Source organism: Vombatus ursinus, unplaced genomic scaffold (assembly GCF_900497805.2).
Source record: "Vombatus ursinus unplaced genomic scaffold, bare-nosed wombat genome assembly UNPS02005286.1, whole genome shotgun sequence".
Taxonomy (NCBI): Eukaryota; Metazoa; Chordata; class Mammalia; order Diprotodontia; family Vombatidae; genus Vombatus; species Vombatus ursinus.
Genome location: NW_020945064.1, coordinates 3,029,809 through 3,049,732, shown reverse-complemented (window position 1 = coordinate 3,049,732; position 19,924 = coordinate 3,029,809). Strand labels below are relative to the sequence as shown.

Below are 19,924 nucleotides of genomic sequence, written 5' to 3'. Positions count from 1 at the left end.
CCATACTTCCAACAGAAATGAGCTGTGAAAAATCACAGAATCTCTGGGTGTGCTGGTATACACCTATAATCCTTGTTATTAGGGGAGGCTTAGAAGGATGGGATCTCTCAAGTTCAGGAGGTCTGAGCTGCAGTAGGGCTAAAGCTGTTTGGGTGTCCTCACTAAATCTAGCACCAATATGATGAGCTTTCAAGAGTCTCCAGGCTGCCTATGGAAGGTCAAATTGGCCCCAGTTGGAAATGGAATAGGTCAAAGATTTAAGGCCCATGAGCTACTGCTGTACTTTCAATCTGGGCAACATAGGGAGACCTGGTTGGAAGGAAGAAGGAAAGAAAGAAAGAGGGAAAGATCATAGTAATCTCATGTTTGGAAGTGAGTTCAGAAGCCATCTAATCTAATCCATATCTGTACAGCGATAACCTCTCATGATAGTGAGGGGGCACTCACTGTCTCCAAAGACAGCTCATTTCCACTTCTGGGCGAGCTCCAATAATCAGGAAGTTTTCCCTGGCATTGAGCCTCCTTTGTTCTTTAGCTTTACCCCAAATGTTTTGACTTCTATTCTCTGGAGCCAAAGAGAACAAGTTGAATCCCTCTTTTACATGGCAGCCCCAGGATACATTAAGGTAGCTACCATATTCTCTTCTAGGCTAACCACTCCTAGCTCCTAAATTCAAATGATCCTGTGTATTTTCTGGAAGTAAGACTGTGTTGATGCATGGCATCAAGCATTTGTGTGCATCAATAGTGAAGGTGGATAGTGAAACCTTTGTAATGAACATTTTCTTGGCAGAAATTTACCTAATTAAAAATTGACTCCAAAGTCAAGAGAGACTGTGGAAAAAGAGAAGGCACAGTACAGGTCAGTTATAACCAGACTCTAGGAATGGAGTCTGAATCGGTAATTTTGTGGGGATTATTCTCTCACTTATTTGTTCATCTATAAAATATTGAAAAGAGGAAGGATAAACTAATTATTATATTGAAAATATTTGCTGCTATTGTGAATACAAGGCAAACATGGCCAATTCCAAGCTTCATGGCATTCAGCAGGCACATGGCATGGTTGATAGAGTTGGTCAGCAAGTGAATGAGTACTTGATCCACCTAAATATTTGTATAAAACTTTCTTTATACTTTTTTTTAAAAAACAGAATAGTTTTAAGAGGATGAACTCTACTTTAGAAGGTCTAATGGAAACTAGGGTGAAATTCTAGGGTCTCTACTTACTGCCCAGAAGCAATCAGCAAGCAGTTAAGTATCTACCCTGGGCCAGGCATTGTAATAGATCCTGAGGCTCCAAAGACAAAAAGTGAAAAAGTCCCTGCCTTCAAGGAGTTTACAATCTAGCTGGGGGATGTGACATAAGGCAACAGATGGTGTGCTGGACCTGGACTTGGGAAGATCTGAATTCAAACTGGCCTCAGACTCTGTATGACTCTGGGTAAGTTACTTAATCTGTCTGCCACAGTTTTCTTATCTGTAACATGGGCATCTGCCTACCTCGCAGGACTGTCGTGAGGATCAAATGAAATAATATTCACAAAGTGCTTTGCAAACTTCAAAGTACTACATAAATGTTATTATTATTAAGGTATATGCAGTATTGATATAAGCCATATTGAGGGGAAGGTGCTGGTATCTTGGGAGATCAGGAAAGTTTTCCTGTAGGAGGAGGTACTTAAGCCAGGCCTCAAAGGAAACTATGGAGACACAGGTAAGGTTGGGGAACATTCCAGGCATTGAGGACGGACAATGAATGAAAAGGTACAGAGAGAATTTGAGCGCCATGACTGAGCAATAGTACGAAGGCCGGTTTGGCTGTGCCCTGGTTTGAATGAACGAGAGTAGTCTGTAAGAAGGCAGGAAATGTATATGGTGCTCAGGTTGTGAAGGTCTTTTAAGGCCAAACAGAGGATTTCGTATTTGATCCCAGAGGTAACAGGGAATCACTGGAATTGATGGGGAGGGGAATGACACAGACTTACAATTGAGGAAAAAAATCAGTTGGCAACACTGGGGAAGGGAAAGATGAGGCAGGGGGAGTGACTCCAATAAGCCAGGTGAGAAATTATGAGGGTGGCGGGTATGTGAGTGGAGAAAAGGACATGGTGGAGTTTAGTGAGGAATTTATAAGACACACTTGGACATGCTTGTAGGCAGCTACAAAGGAGTCAACAGATGGAGAGGGAGTGAAGATGAGGGAGGGGTATCTGCCGGAGAAACAAGAGGAGATAGATCAAAAGTACACAGAGAAGGGTTGGCCTTAGTGAGGAAAAGAGTGATGTCTTTGTCAGAGACTGTTATAGTAAAGGAAAGAATGGGGATGACCTCAAGGGATTATATGATGTAGAGAAGCGGAAAAGAGGCAGGTTACAGTAAATGGCGTTTTTTTTCCCCACTCAATGTACTTAGTATACAGTAGACATTTAATCGTCAAAATGGGGAAGGAAAAGAGCTTACCAAGTATGAAGCTTTGGTTGGTTACAGGCCATTATCTTTTGGCATTCTATTTGCTCAAACTATTTGTAATTTAGGTCATCTACTTACGAATTTAAGGATGATTCCACTGCTATTTTTCAAAATGGGGAATCAGTTAAGGACAGGGGCCAGACACCACTCTTCTTAAGATGCGTAGCAGCAACCAGATCGCAGAAATCTGTACTGGTCATTCTGAGGGCTTTAGGAATGGAAATGCATGGTGCAACCCCTATGCCCTAGGGACTAGAAGTAGGCTTGGGATCAGTCATTTACTGGGGTTTTCCCTTTTAAAACAGTAACTTTTCAAATCTCTTAGGTCAACCACATCTGTGAGATGGATGATTGTTTATGGGCTACTGAGTCAAGCCAGCTGCAACTAGTTATATCGAAATGATGACTCCAATGGTAATAGCCAAGCAAGTAGTCCTCCATCATTTTACGGAAGGCAGCATTTGATATAAGAATGATTCTCCCTTAGTGATACTATATGTCATATACTAGTTTTTAACAGAAAGGAGGAGAAAGTCAGGTTGTTTTTACCATATATGCAGGACAAATCGATGATACGTAACAAGGACTAGACAGGTTCAATATTTTTAGTTGCTTAACACTTGCTGGGTCTGCGATATCATCAATACGGATACTCCCCTTGTAGGTTCAGAGTGCAAGTAAAATATTCCTTCCTTTTCGGCACCATTCTTGTCCATTCTCTTCCCAAAACCCTCTGCAGAGAATTTACCCAACACACTAGAGGTCTTATGGATATGAGTACAATCTCGGGATGTTAGTTATCCTTTGCTGTCAATGTATAATTGGTCTACCTTTTGAGTGACAGGCACTCTCTAACTCTGGTGCTCAATAGTCACTTCTATCGACAAAGAAATGTGCAGTATTTAACCCCTTCCAACCCTGTATAACTTTATTCTTTTTATCAGACTCTATGAAAAAGTGGTTAGGAGTTCAAATCAGCCTAACCATTAACAAAGACAAATTTCAAATCCTTGCCTGCCAATCATCTCCAATTAGGTACCTCTTCCTCACCGAACCTCAAGCTCAGTTGTTGGATTAATTAATACCTGTCACCTAGGAAGAACTTAATGTTAGTTTCCTTCTTTCATTCCCATCTTATTTCCCCAGATCCAATCAGAAGACATGCCATTTTTCTTGCTACACCAGCTCTTGAATCTACCCTTTCCATTCCATTTTCATCATGTCACTTCTTTGGGCCTTGGCCTCACCTCTAACAAAATATCCCCAGTCTCTGTTGCTCCTATCTCTCCTCTCTTCTAAATATGCAACCAAATCAGTCTTCCATCTGCTGTCTCTCTTCTCCTTCACATTTGGGGAAATGGTTCTAAACAAAACAGGCTCTCAATTATGGGTTTAAAGATATTCTCCTATAAGCCATTTCTTCTACCTAACCTAAGCTTTCTCCTCTCTCCCTCACCCTCCAGGCAACACTTGGGCTCTCCTAGTCTTTTCTTTTCTGCATTGGAACTTCTGCAAACAGAAAAATCCCATTAGACATCTTCCTTGTTTCTACTCGTTAAACCACATTTCTATCTTTTAAACTGAGCTCAAACTCAAGAAGCATGCCTGTTAGACATTAATATAGGCATTTTCTGGAACATCAATGTGACCACTGCTTTGTATACACTTATATTTGTACGGTGAAAGCTAGCATATCTTCTATTCTTTTGTTCATTTCTTCAGTCATTTGTTAGCTAGTCCTTTAGCAGGTTATACAATTGATTATTAGGCTAATTGTAGAGCTCTGTAAACTCCAAAAGTGCCTTCTGAATCATATTAACTTGCATTCAGGATAATTTTTAGGGCTAAGTATTTTTATTTTTAGTGCTTTTGAAAATTAGTATTTTCTACATGGTAGATTAGACAACTCTCATCAGCTGATCTCATCAGCTGCCATGTTTTCAATAATCGCCCCTATTCAGAACACTCAGATCTACTTGTCCAGCCTTAACTTCTCCCAACCTCCAGTTTTGCATATCCAATTGGTATTTAGATATCTGGACTGGATGTCAACATGTCTAAAACTGTACTCATTAGCTTTCCCTCTCATGTCCCCCTCTTTCTAACTTTCCCATTACTGCTGAGAGTCCCACCACCCACATGGTCACACACTCAAAACGCAGGTGTCACTCTTCACTCATCCTCACCCCTCAGATCCCGTTATTACCAAGTCATCATTTCTACCTTCCTAGCATTTCCTGAACACACTCCCCTTCTCTCCTCTGACACTTCTTGGTGCAGATGCTATCATTTCACACCTGGACTACCACAATAGCTTTCTGGTTGGTCTTCCTGTTGCAGTCTTTCCCAAATCCATTCTCACAGCTGTCAAAATGATCTTCCTGAAACCTAAAAAGATAAGCCTGACCATATCATGCTCCTATTACCTCCAGGATCAAATATAACATCCTGTTTGGTCTTCAAAGCCCTGTATATGGCCCCTTCCTCTTTTCAGTTTTCTCACACCTTACTTTCCTCCATCTTCTCTATGATCTAGTGACTCTGGCCTTCTTGTTCTTCCAATGTGACACTCCATATCCCAGCTCCAAGTGTTTTCACTAGCTGTCCCCCATGTGGAATACCTTTCCTAGTACTCCTTAATCTTAAACCTTCCTTCTCAGATTAACCCCAATTCTGTATATATCTTGCTTATACATCTGTTTGCATGCTGTCTCCTCAGACTGTTAGCTACTTGAGAACAGGGACTGTTTTTTGCTCTTTTTTTTGAATTCCAAAGACTTATTAGCACAATGACTGGCACTTTGCTGATACTTAACAAATGCCAGTCAACTGACAGATAAGATCACCTGCTTAATGTCCTTCCAAAACTGTAATCAACTTTAGGGCAGAAACTCACATACCTTATACATTATCAACTACAATCTGAACTAGTCCACTTAATTTACCCAAGTAGGCACTAGAGATTGGTGTCTTTTACTTAAGGTGTTTCAACTTCCCTTTCTGTGAAGCACCAGTGACCCAGTGACTTGTTGGCAGAACCATTATCCTTTCCCATGATTCTGAAGGAATGGCGTAGGTGACGCAGCTAGTATTACAATAATGCAGTTATATGAAAACTGGCTTTCAAAGAATGGTAGGATGTTAGAGCTGGAAGGGACCTTAGTATTGACTAGTTTGGCACCAATTCACTAATAATTTTCACCTCATATTTGTTGTTTCAGCTACATACCCATTTAGAAATAGGGCTCAAATCCTGCCCAGGAAGCAGACAGTAAATTAATTTACTTGGTTCAGTGGTAATAAGATCAAGGCGGCTGCTAGAAACTGCTTATTTAGGTTTGCATATTGGGACTCGAATCTTGTTAGTGGCATTGAGAACTGCAGTTACAGACTTTGTAAGAAAACTCAATTAAAATCAAGTATCCTTCTGCCTTTTCCTTCCAGTGGTTACTTGGAATTGACTTTCTCGGGATAAAAGGGCCTTAAGAGACCGTTAATCCTTCATTTCACTGATGCTGACAGAGGCCTAGCGAGGCGATGGCCTAGACCCTAGTCACATAAAGTTGGGAGCAGAGCTGGGACCACATTCCTGGCTCAATACGGTCTTTTCTACACCAAGCTGCCTACTTCTCTCAGGTATATTTAATGGGTTGAGATTCTGACTTTCCAAGGATAAAGTAATGACTTCTCTAAGGGAGTTTCTTTCAGGCTTGGCTCTGTTGATTTTATGACCTTCAGCTGAGTTGTCCCATCACTGTAACTCACTCCAGACTCACTGACTGTTAGCTTCTAGAGTCAAAAATGACTAGAACACAAATTTACAAACCAAAACATTTAATTATCTCTCTGAAGGTAAACAATATATGGAGCTGAATCTCAAATCCTGAGGCTGCTGAGGCAATCTCAGGCTCAGAAAGCAAAGTCCCTTGGTGTGGAATCCTCTACCAAGAGTTCAGGAGGAGGGACAGAACGCAGGCAGATAAAAGGCAGTGTCCATGCATTTATGCATAGTCTGGAAGTTTTATGCACTGCTGGGGATAGACCCAAATGGTCTTAAGGATGAGAAGAGGGCAGACAATCGTTTTTCAAAACATGGTTTTATTGGGAAAAAATAAAATAAGCTACACCACATCTCTGCTCCTCCTCACTTTCCACCCAATGCTTGAGGCCCAGACCATAAAACCCCAATGGCACGTGCCTGTGACATAGCTGCCACTTTGGTGAACTTGGCCCCCTTTACCCTCCTATTGACTTGAATGATCCAACAGCAAGGGACTTCCCTTTCTGAGATAAGGCAGAGAACTATCAAAACAATGTTATAACAAGCACTTGACAGTGAAAAGAACCCTCTAGCAGCATATTCGTTTAGCTTGCAATATAGTAATCTCCAAAAAACCACACCAACTTTTATTTTTTCTCCTTTTTCTCTTCTTTCTTGGTATCACCCTTTTCCTTATCTTTGTCTTTCTCCTTATCATCTTTCCTCTCCTTTTTGCTCTCCTCCTTTTCCTGCCCCTCTTTCTTCTCGGCATCGCGGTTGGCAATCTTGTTGTTGATGAGGTTGTGTAAGGCAACCACTGAGCGGATCAGTGAGGCCAAGTACACCACCACCATTTGATCATTGGTCTTCAGGTAAAATGCCTTTACAAATTCTTGAAGATTGACATCAGGCAACAGATTGAAGACATCCTGCAGCTGGTAGATTATCTGGTGGTTGATGGGCAACTTGCTCATCGCGACTTTCTCTAGGTAGCCCCTGATGTCCAGAAGCTTGGAGTTCAGTCCCTTTAAACCATGGACCTGATTCGTGATACGCTGAGAAAGGGTGCCCACTGTCGTGTCTTTGATGTCTCTGCAACGGTCCAGAATAGGAGGGGAAAATATATTAGGCAATCGTCCTTCCATAGGACCTCTCAGAAAACACCCACCCAGCTTTGCCAGAGAAAGGAGGTAAAGTGAAACAAAGAATTTTTTATCTAAACTATCAGGTAATTAATTTAAGGATTTGGGGAGATATTAACTATTAGACTTATGTTTTATAGGATCATAGATTTTTGACCTGGAGTGACTTCAGAGATCATATGATCCAACTCCATCATTTTAAAGAGGAAAAAAATTCAATCTTCCTAAAGGAATTCAAGGGACAAGAGAAAATTAATTTTTTTTTTTGTTAAAAGGGATGGTTCTCTGGGAAGAAGGGATGAGGGTTACAGGAGGAAATAAATGACAACATAAAAATAAAGGGTATCAATAAAAATGTTTGTTAACAAAAATATTTCTTTTTTAAAATTACAATCAACCCCCAGTGCTTCTCAACAGCTTGGCCATAAATGTCCTACTAAGCAGCAGCAAGACTAGGATGGGACAGTGGAGGGAGCACTCAAATCAAGGAGATCACAGAGCCTCTAAATCTCCAAGCACCACACTGGAAAAAGGTTATTTCTAGCAGGACGATCACTACTGAGATGTGAAAAGCCTTACTTAATGACAGTAACACTGGTCGTGGACATCTAGAAACCAAGTCAGGAAGAGTGGGATGGGAGCTGAAGACAAAGGGCTTGGGTTTGGGCCCTGGCTCTGCTACTTATCTGTATTACTTTGGTAAGTCTCTTAACCTCCTTAAACTTTAGTTTCCTCATTTGTAAAATGAGACTGAACTAGATAATTTATTTCTAAGGTGCCTTTCGGCCCTAAATCCTAGCATCATAATTACCTGCATGACCTACTTCAAATTGCTGTTGGGAAGAAAGTATTTTGCCACGTTAAACATGATACAGATGAAAGTTATTGTTATCTAAAGATCCTATGACTTAGCTGATCACAGACAAGTCAAAGTCAGTAATTCCTATCTCCCACTTCTAAAAAGTGCTGCACCAATGGGATGTTGAAGCTTAATTAGGTAACAGAATCACCGCCGAAAGGAGTCTTTTAACAAGTATAGCTTTTCAAATGGAAGAGTCACACAAACACGAGGTATTTAGATCAGACTCGCTAGGATACAAAATAAATAAATGATTCCTAGAAAGAGAAAAGTGTGTATGCAGAAACACGGCTACACTGTGTTTCAGGCAAATGGTGGGAAGCAGAGGGCGCAGTGGAAAGGGGATGGGGCGCAATCCTGTCTTGTGGTCTTAAGCAAGCCCTTCATCCCCCGAGCCTCCGTCTCTCCTCTGGAAAGCACGGGCTTGGGCCGGAGGGCTCCCAACATGCCTCTCTCTCAGCCCTGGGTCTGTGCCCTGCAGTGGCCGCGCCCCGCTAGCACCAGGTCTCACCGGAGCAGGTGCTCCACTCCCACCTCTTCTGCTTCCTCTGCTCCAATCTCACTGGTCACGTGCTCAAATGTCTTGGAGGTTGGAGTTCCGTCCTGGAAGAGAGGAAGCCTGACTGTCATGACATTGTAATCCACAGCAAGTGTACCAAAGCTCTGGATGGCTCCTTTATTGAGAACAGAGAAGACGAGGGCAAGAATCACACGGGAAAGGCCGTGGATGGGCTGCAATATACACCAGCTGCTGAGAGGACAGATCCACACAGACATTCGAGCAAACCCACAGCTACCTCCTGCCTAGCTGTCCATACACATATTTATACGTTTAGACGACAGAACACTCGTAGAGTTGAAATAACTTGAGTTTAACTTTTCCTGGTAGTGCTGTTTAATGGTTTAGAAAAAGCCCTGAAAATAAAACAAATTCACCAGGCCTTGGCTTGCTTCCTCACCATCCCTGCATCAGTCCTGTGACTAATGATGAGGATTCACACAGAGGTCAGGAGGCCATGGGTCAGCTCTGCAGCAAACTCTGGCCAGTGTCCCAACTCTTCTGAGAGGCACTGGGCAGCAGAGGACAAGGCAGGGATCAGTACTCACATGTTAAATATTCCTGCTGGGTATCCTGCCATCCAGCCTTCTGCAGGACCGATCTATTAGATGGGCAGACAATCCTATCATTTGAAAACATCTCCTGGTACTAAAACTGCCCCAGAGCTCACTGGGCAGTGAAATCAGGGAGGGGGCACAGCAAGGAGTGTGGACTTCTTAAGACTTGGGTCCAGTTTTGTTACTAACTTTTCACTTGACTCTCTAAGCCTCCGTTTCCTTATCTGCAAAAAGAAGGGAATGGACTAGCTCTTTAACGTCCTTTCCAATTCTAATAGTCTACAATTCAAGAATTAAAACTCAAAGAAGAGCTTTTTAAAACTAAAGCATTAGCAGAAACTAACAATGTCTTTTCGCTTTACTTTAATACAATAGGAGTTTTTGTCTTGAAAATATTATGTGCCAAACAGAACCAAAGCTGTGTATTCTTGTAGCAGATGGGAACTATACATTTTTTTTTCTAAAACCAAAAATGTTGAAATGACTCACGTCATGAACTTCTTCAACGGAAATATATGCTTCTGTGGGCAGCCCGAGGTCCTTTGGCTTCACATCAATAATCACCAATACCTGGAGGCGAAAACACTTTAGCAAACCATTGGAGGCACAGCAAAGGAGAGAATGTACAAGACAAGTTTCAGGTTCATCAAGCCATGGATCTTCAGGCTGTATTACAGGGTTATTTTGTCAGCAATGAGTCCACATTACAGCACTTGCTCTACATTTATTTATTTATTTATTTATTTATTTATTTATTTTTTTGGCAAGGCAATGGGTGAAGTGACTTACCTAGGGTCACACAGCTAGTAAGCATCAAGTGTCTGAGGTCAAATTTGAATTCAGGTCTTCCTGAATCCAGGGTTGGTGCTCCATCTACTGTGCCACCTAGCTGCCCCCTTGCTCTACATTTTCAACATCGTTAAGGAATAAGCTATGTGTCACATGATAAACAGAGTTATGTCTCTTTGAGCTTAAATAATTTACTGTAATCCCATATTAGTCCCCATCTGAGCTAGTTGGTAGTACAAGTAACCAAGGGGCACTCCTCAGGGGTTATTATTTGGAGAGCACTTACCGAGTTAGGACAGTATCTTTTCATGAGTTCATTGATGGCAATGTCATTCTTGTGCAGCTTTGGGCCTGTATGGTACCACCCAACTATTCTTTCTCTGGCTGGGAAGAAAAAAAAAAAGAATTCCAGTAAGTGTTAATTTTGAAAAGATCACTCACTAAGGGAAGGAATCCAAATTGTTTGGAAGGGTTTATGTCTTGTTTTCTGAACTTTTAAAGATCCCAGGCATCTACCTCTAATGGAAATGGGTCTGATGGAGCATGCAGCATTCAATGCCTGTAGTCTTCCAACTCTCTACCAAGAGGGGAAAGGGAATGAAGTGTTAACAAGTAACTATTAAACATCTACTCTACAGTGAGTAATGAGGGGAATAAAAAAGAGAGAGGCAATAAGCAAGGTGAATTTTAAATTTTTATACAATTTGTCTATAATTTATATATCCTCATTACTATGCCTGAATATATAGTATTTATCTTTTATAATATAAAATTAGCAACAAATTTTATGTTTCTAAAAAAATATGAACTTTAAAGAGATGCTTAAGTTCACTTTATTGATTTCCGTTCTTAAAAGACAGCATAGTTCATGCTTTGTCTAGGAGTTAAAAATCTAATCTGAAACAAGACAAACAGAAAAACTAGAGAATTTAAGGTAATATTTAAATGCAATATAAAATTTAAGCATGTGAAGGAATATATTCTGTCTGCTGACAAAATCTCTAGTCATAGAATTGTAATATAACATATTAGAATGGAAAGAGCACTGCATTAGGAGTTAAGAGTCTGGGCTTTGCCCCTTCTAAAATGTGATTATGGGCAATTGATTTAAGCTCTGCAGATCGGTTTTCTTAACCTGCAAAATGAGAGGACTGGATCAGATACTAACTCAGATTTACAAAGAGCTAGCTCTTTAGGATTACCATTATGCATAATTATAAAATATTACAAGTCCCTCTAATAAAATACATACCATTGACCTTCTTAAACATTCCATACATATTTTCCAAATAGTCATGATCAAGAAACCAGACTGAGTCATCTTTGTCATCTTCATCAAAAGGGACTAAAGAGAAAAGCAAGATGCGCTTTTTTATGTTGGTTAATAAAGAGTGTAGAAATACATAAAAACAAATGGTCCTCAACCTTATTACCTAATAATCTACACTGATATTAGAATCAGTAGAGATATCTCAATTTACCGGCTTGTCTTGGAATCAATATTAAAAATAAACAATAATGTCTATTTGTGTGGATGCTTTACTTATTCTTAACTAGTTAAATTGCCAGAATGTTGGAGAAATGGTTAACAAGAAAAAATAAAAATTTTAATGGTGGATAGTTTGACGATCAGTCTAACCCAGTGGATTTGTTCTGTGAAGTTTGGATTTAGTCAAAAGGCCGCACTTGAGGATCTATAGGGCCACAGGTTCCCCACCCCCTACTCTAACCTTTGGCCAGAAAGATGTAATATTATTTGTTACCTGCAAAACTATTGGATACATCAAGTACTTTTTTCTGCCATGACCCCAATAGCACACCAACAACACGTTTCTGATTTCCAACTTTTCCTATTCTGAAAGAGAAAATAGAAGACAGTCAGTTTAGATAATAAACACACAAACACATGAACCCTGCAGGTATCATTTAGAGTCTCATAAAAATACTTATTACAAAACAACTCTGAGGTTTCACCTCATACCCTTCAAATTAGCAGAGTAATAGTAAATGTTGGAGGGATTGTAGGAAGATATGAACATTAGCGCATTGTTAATAGAGATGTGAATCAGTACAACCACTTTGGAAAACAATCTGGAATTAAGCAACTGAATCAACTAAATGTTTATATCCAAAGAGTTCACAACTAGGCTCATACCCCAAGGAGACCATAGATAAAAAGTCCGCAAATACACCAAAATATTTATAGCAGTACTTTTTGTGATGGCAAAGAATTGAAAAAAAAAGGAGATGCCCAGTGACTGGGGAATGGCCAAAGAAACGGTGGTGCATGAGTTACACGACTGAAGTAATATTACTGTGCTGTAAGAAATGACAAATATGAACACAGAGAAGCAAAATATGAGCACTACATGAAATGATGCAGAGTGAAGAGCCCAGAAAAACAATATACACATCGACTATCCCAATGTGAAATGGACTGTGGCACTGCCCCCCACCCCAATCAAAAGTGAATGTTGTAAAATGACAAAGAGTAAGCACGACTTCAAAGATATGAGAAGACCTTCCCTCTACCCCCTTTCCTGAGGTAGGAGGTCCGAGTGTGGCACAGCGTACATATTTTCAGACTTTTGGATATACTCATCAGTTATGCTGCCCCCCGCCCCCCATTCTTTTTGTATTAAAAAATATTACTTGTTATCATATGGGAGAGGCTACTCTAGGAGAGGGTTATTGGGGCAAATTATGGTAATGTGAAAAAAAAAAGGTCAACAAAAACATTAAAAAAGAAAAATACTGACTGCACACTGACAAAGGGATCAGTGTTCTTGACAGCTGTTACCTAAATTAAAAGGGAACAGACATGTTTTCAGTTTTTTTTTTAAAAAAAATAAACTATTTGCCATTAAAGTTAGGAATCCTTCAAGTCTGTATTACATGGCCATTCAATCCAGGAGTATTGGTATTTTGAGGGGTCTGTGATCTCTGATGGAGACATTTCCTCTGATGGTATGAAAACTCATCCATTCCAACCCAATCTGTGCAATCCTAGGTTATGTCTTCGTATAAATTCTCCAAAGGGGGTTTACACAATGTGTTGGGGGCCTTTCTTGGAATCAGGAATTCTAAATCTTTGTGTTATGCATCCCTTTGGAAGTCTAATGAAGTCAAATATTGTAGCAGTTTGCTGCATCCAGGAAATTTTAGATTAATGAAAATAAAGATGTAATTTTTTCCCCATCCAAGTTCACAGACCCCCTGAAATCTATCCATGGACCCCAGGTTAAGAGCTCTTGCTCTAGATTTTGACATCATGTGGGCATGAATGGCGCACACTGATTATCCATCTGTTACTCTTCGCTCTTACAATTTAATTGGCCCACTTTTCCCCTGGCTGAACAATCTCTTTGATGTCTTTTACATAATTTTTGTTGTATAATTCTTTCTTGGTGATATACTACAATCTACTCACACATATTACGAATTTTTCCACTGCTGTGTGGGTGAGTCATAATTTTAATTATATGAAGCCTGCGGCATTCCGTGATCTGACGTCACATTGCAGCATGGGAAGAATACTGGTATTTAAAAAGAGAGATTTTTGTTTCAGGGAAAAATGCGCAAGGTCATTAAAAACACTGTAAAATCCCCTAAACTCAAGCCAGACTACTTTCTCCTTACTATTCAGTTATAGGGCCAGTTCACTGTCCTTCTGCAGTGTCTGTGCAAGATAAACACAGATCAACTCTGTGAGCCAGCTCTCTAATTGAATATCAGTTTGAACAACAAGTACTCTTTATCCCCTTGATTCTTCTGGTGTGGCTAGTAAAGGTTAAATGCTTTTGAATGAGTATTGATCTCCTTCAGGAGGCTATTCAATGTCCTGGGACCTGTTGCAATGTTATCAGCAAACAAGGGTATTTGGAGGACTTGATCATATCATCTAGAGGGAATTCCTCCTTCCATCTGGACTCTGTGACGGGCACCTTCTGTCTGTCTGCACAGTATTTTGCATCATTTATTCTGCAGTGAGCAGGTTTTATGCCTCACTTGATATCAAGACTGTGATGTTACAGTCCAAATGTGGTTGGCTTCACTGTTATTGATGGAGAAAATTTTAAAATTTAGTAAACGGGTCTGCTTCTTAACTATAAGGCTTTCAAATGTCACCTGGCCAGCATTTGGAAAATATACTTAAAAGTTACTGTACTTAATTTTTCCCCTTCCTTTCCTTCTGTATCCCCCATTGTTCCAAACTTTTTTCTCTCCTAAAGTCTTGCCATTTGTTTTTAAAGTTATTTCTGGAAACACTTCCTCTACCAAAACCAAATCACGTCTAACAATTCATACATTGCATCCCACTAGTGGTCTCTTATATTTAATTTTGTTTTCTGGGACCATTACTGGTTTTCTAACTATTCAGTCTGGCTTCCTTTTAGTGCTCTTTTCATTTACAATATTGTTCTTTGGTTCTGCTTGCTTCACCTTGTGTCAGTTTATAAATATCACGAGGACCTAAGTTCAAATTTTGCCTCAAATATTTATTAGAACCACTTAATCTTTTTGTTCCTCAGTTTTCTCATCTGTAAAATGAGGGGATTGAACTTGGCCTCGACAGTCCTAGAATCCTACTCCCGTAGTTCTCTGATTTCCTCATATTCCTCATTCTCACTGTACAATAATATCCCATTACTTTCATATTCCAAAGTTTATTCAGCCACTCTCCAAACGATGGGCACTCACTTTGTTTTTTGCTACTATAAAAACTGCCAGGAATGTTTTGGCATTTACCAGACTATACTTGCTTTTGACTTCCCTGGGGTGTAACCCTAGGAACTCTTTCGCTGGATCAGAAGGTGCTGACAGTTTAGTCATTTTTCTTGAATAATTCCAAAAGGGTATCCAGAATGCTTAGACCAGCTCCAAGTGTCAATCCTGTCACAGCCCCAAATCTTTTCAAAGTTAAATCAATATTATTATGAAAGCACTTTTCTGCACATTTCTGTCTTGGTTTTATAGATGCTAAGAGAATACTGATACTGCTATGCTCTTCAAGGGGAATCTCATCTACGTCCATAAGGACTTAATAATATTATGTACCTTGTATGCACCCAAGTGCCTCACCAGGATTCCTTAACTTTTTTGTGCCATGGATGCCCTTGGCAGTTTGGTAAAGCCTATGGACCCCTTCTCCAAATAGTATTTGTTGCCTACCTTCATAGTTGAAAGAAATGCTAAATTTCAGTTAGTTTTAGTGAAAATAAAGATATAAATTTTTTCTCTTCCAAGTTCACAAATCTGAAATTAAGAATCCCTGATTTGAATACTTACATTCAACCATTAAGGCAGTTAAGTGGCAGAGTGGATAAGAGGGTTGGGCCTGGAAACTGGAAGACCTGAGATCAAATCTGGTCTCAGAAACTTATTAGCTGTGAGACCCCAGGCAAATCATTTTACCTCCATCTGCCTCAGTTTTCTCATGTGTAAAATAGGGATCATAATAGCACCTGTTTTCCAGGGTTGTTGTGATACAATTGGAAAAGCGCTTAACAGTTTCTGGCACACAGTAAGCGCTTGATAATTTTGACTATTATTATTATAGCTTCTGTGTTAACTGAAGCATGCAATTACTAGACATAATCTGGTGACCCTGTCTGGGCAGGAAAAGAAAAAAATGGGAAAATGATGAACTTACATATTCTCATCACCATTTAAAATTTCTACTTTATTTTTTTTCCTAATGTGTTCCAGGTATTTTCACTCATAAGACAGCATCCAATTTGTATTGGATCTTCACTAGGACACAGAGGGCATTGGTAGTGGCAACCTCATTTTACAGACAAGAATCCTGAGGTACACAGGTAGAATGATTTATCTAGTCATCATGGCAAGCTGATAGTGATGTACAGTAGTTCTAAGGCTATAAAGCATTTTGCATACATTATCTCATTTGATCCTAAAGCCAAGCTGTGAGGTAGGTACAAGTATCATTATCTCTGTAGGAAACTAAGTTTTATAAAAGTTAAGTAAACTGCTCAGGGTCTGGGCCCTCCTGACATGTCCAGGGCTCTACTACATCACATCACACCACTATCTATCAAAGAACAGGAGAGTTGATGACTGACAGACTCCAGTGGCCATATTGCCTTACTGCTTTTCAACGTAACCCCATTTTTATTTTAATAAGCTACTACTGATATTTCTTCTGGGCCAGAAAAAGCCAGAGAAAAATGGGGTCAATCAAACTTTGGGACTCTTGACTACAGGATCTTACCGATTTGTTTATTCATCTTAAGATAAATTAACTTTAACACTGAGTTTCCACACCTGTTAAAATAAGCACATATCATACTTCATATAAACAATAATGATGTTCTTCCACAAAAAGTGAAAGAATGCCTTTGGAGCAGTTTTTAATCCATAAGAAAAATAAAACAATGATCAGCACCCTAAAAAGCATACATATTATACAGTTAGTGGTATTCTCAACTCACCACATAAGTTTTTGTTTTTTTTTTGGTTTTGTTTGTGTGCTTGATTTTGGTTGTTAGGTTGAATTCTATGTTATATAAAGCCAACTTCAAAAAGCAGATCCCGCGTTCTTGGAACGAACAATCTGAAGCTAAGGTTCAAAGAAAATATGTCCAACAAATGTTTGTTTATATTTGAAAATATAAAAACTGACTTGAGTATGATAGCCTGGGTAGTCCAAATATAAGCAGAAGCTGGAAGAATGCAAATCCCAAAACAAGTACCAGCATATTATTTTGAACATTTCTCTACTTCTCTATTTCTACAATTGATTCATCAGCAACTACAAATTGATTTCATTCTTATGAACTAATCACTTTGCAGACTCTGCATTATACCTGAATTTGACAATGTCAATAAACTGGATCCAAGCAACATACAGGTGTGTATACACACATATACATACATACATACATATGTATATACATACACACGTTTCCCCCATTATAATTCTTTTCTAAAAGGGAAACTCCTCTGTCAGGGAGCTGGTACAGGGTTTTCAATACAGTTGTCAGAGGTAAAGGTGGTTGGAGAAAGATGCCTTAATTCTTTAGATCTCACCCAACATTTTTAATACCTCCGCTCAGTTTTCCTTTCATACTGCATATTGTGGCTATTTCTTTTGGAGTCTTATTCTCCTTACCAGGCTGTAGGCAGGGCCAGGCATTTCAGCTAAACTCTGAGCCTACCCCAGTTTTAGCATGGTGCTTTACACACAGGAGATTAATAAACAGCGCCAACCTGATAATAACCTAGCTTTGTTTTCCTCATAGGAAGGTGAGAATAGGGGATGGCATAAGACAGGCAGGCGGCAGAACACCTCACTTCACCTCCAGCCTCTTGGGAAAGCCCTGGAGTTTTAGCACCTTGTTGTAGTCTTGGTAAGAATAATGCCTTCATCCTGATTTATGAACAGGGAGATGATTTTTATGTATAAATAACATATTTTTTTGAGAGAAACATCCTTCTGACAAGGATTCAGAAGTTCAGGTCCTCAACCCTACGCAATGACTATGGGGAAAAAACCCACTGCCTCTCTCTGGGTCTGTTTCTGTATCTGGAAAATGAATGGGTTTCACAGTTCCTTTCAGCCCTAAGTCATCATCTATATAATGCTTTTCCGTTTGCAAAGCATTTTGCATTTAATATGTAGGTATCGTGGTTATTGATGTGAATTTGGCGTATGTGGATTCTTTCTTTTTACTATTGTTAACCTACGTGGAGTATATGTCTAATAGTGTGATCTCTGGGTTAAAGAGTAGGGACATTTTAGTCACTTTTTTTAAAAGCACAATTCCAAATTGCTTTACAAACTTGGTCAACTAGTTTGCAGTTTTGCCAACAATGTGACTATTTTTTGGTAGTCCCTGCAATATTGATTTTGCCCGTCTTTTGTTATTCACAAATATTTTTCTAACAAATTTCTCACCATCAAGGTTAACAGAATTATCAGTCTTTGGAGGTGGAAATGGCAGGAGAGACAGAAGAAGTAGCCAGACTGGACCAAGTGATACAGAGGTGATACATGCTGGAGGCAAAACAGTTGTGATAGTATTGAAGTATGTGTGAAGGAAGGACCATATCAAAATCACGGGAAAAAATTGGGGGCCTTACTAATAGTGTAAAGAAGTGACTGAGAAAACATCAATAACCGTTGATTTATAGGGGCAGTTAGGTGGCACAGTAGTTAGAGCACTGGCCCTAGGGTGAAGGGGAACTGAGTTTAAACCTGACCCCAATAACAAATTTACATACACCATGCACATCAATAACCGTGTGAGGTGGGTGCTACAGGAGTGACCACCCTCTCAGACGAAGGATTTGAACCTAACACCCTCTCCCCCTGGCAGGGGCTTCGGGGGATGGGGCGGGGGCAGAAGGCCGGGGGCCTCGGGAGGCAGCTCGGGGCGAAGGACCCGAAGGTCCCTACGGTGGCTTCCGAGGCCTCCCCGCCGCCCCCGTGACTCAGCCTCAGCGGCCGCTGCCGCCGCCGGCCTAGGCCTCAGCCCTTCCGTCCGTCCGCCCGCCGGCCGGGCCGCGCTCACCGGTTGAAGTGATCCACTACACTGAGGAGCACCAGGGGGTGAACCACGACCTTCTGCACCGCCAGCTCCGGCATCGCGCCCGCCCGCCAAGCCCGTCTCCCGGCGAAAATCAGCACCCGCAGCGACGCCCGTCAGAGTCCGTAAACTCCCGGCTCCGACTCCGCCCTTTCCGCCGCCTCGCGCAGCCGCCCTCCTTCCGCTTCCGCTCCCGCTTCCGCTTCCGCTCCCGGCCTGTACCACGCCAGCGAGCGCCGCCATCTTGGTAAAGCGAGCGCGGGCGGGGCGAAGGGGTGTCTCTTAAGAGTTCGAAGCCCTAGTCTGTCAGATGGGGAAACTGACGACGAGAAAGGGGCCTTAGTCCCTGAAAGGCCAACACCGGCGCCCATCCTGGGGAGACCCGGGGCACCCTAAACTTCCTGGGCCTGGAGAGGCCGGGCCAGAGCCCCTTTCCTCCCATCGTGCCCCTCCCCCCTCCCCCACGTCAGACCTTTATTCCTTTCATAAGAGCCTAGATTTAGAGTTGAGAGGGTCCTTAAAGGGCGTCGAGGCTTATCTCCTCATTTTAAAGATGAGGAAACTGAGTCAAACTGAGGAAAATTTGCCTCTCCTTCTTGCCATATACTAAGTGCATAATTATAAGACTGATAATTTAGATGTTCTATCACATTTATTAACTCCAGGGGATGGAATAGGGGCCTGTAAAGCAGAGACAGCAGAGTTGGGAGGGCTACTTTAGGAGTCATCTAATCTTACCCCTGTGCTTCTGTCTTTCTTTATGGTTTATCCCAGTCACAGGCATCAAATCCATCAGTGAATTAGGGGGATGTCTACCCCAAGCATGTGAAGACTTCCCCTGATGGAATGGGCTGATGGGGGCTGAAAGCTGATGTTGTGGAGTGCTTAGAGCTTGGTTAGACATGGAAGACTCCAAGGTCATCCACTGAGTCCTGAGCCATTGTCATCTTGACTTTTGTCTTGCCACCGAATTTCTATGACTGGAGAAGAGAGTAAGATGGATGACCTTGTGCAACTCTGCCTTATTTGACTCCGTTTCTCATGCAAATCAGGATATCACCACATAATGTTGTTGGTTCTCTTTGAAAATGAAGGATGAAAAACATCCAAATCACTAAACAGTTATTTCCCTAAAACATCCATTTAAGTAAACAATATTGACATCTTGTAGTCACTTCTCTAAAGTATTAGAAGGCCTTCATGTAGTGGTAGCTGTGACCATTTTCAGATAATTAGG

At 40.8% G+C, this 19,924-nt stretch overlaps 1 protein-coding gene across 1 annotated transcript; it reads right to left on the bottom strand.

Moving 5' to 3' along the window:
* Positions 1-6,289: 6,289 nt before the first annotated feature.
* PSMD7 (proteasome 26S subunit, non-ATPase 7) lies at positions 6,290-18,831 on the bottom strand. The gene is made up of 7 exons (XM_027847721.1): positions 18,673-18,831; positions 11,902-11,993; positions 11,391-11,483; positions 10,425-10,522; positions 9,839-9,919; positions 8,745-8,836; positions 6,290-7,324 (listed from the first exon to the last, which is right to left on the bottom strand). The coding sequence occupies exons 1-7, from the start codon at positions 18,744-18,746 to the stop codon at positions 6,880-6,882; spliced, it is 975 nt and encodes a 324-aa protein (XP_027703522.1). The 5' UTR covers positions 18,747-18,831; the 3' UTR covers positions 6,290-6,879.
* Between the last annotated feature and the right edge of the window lie 1,093 nt (positions 18,832-19,924).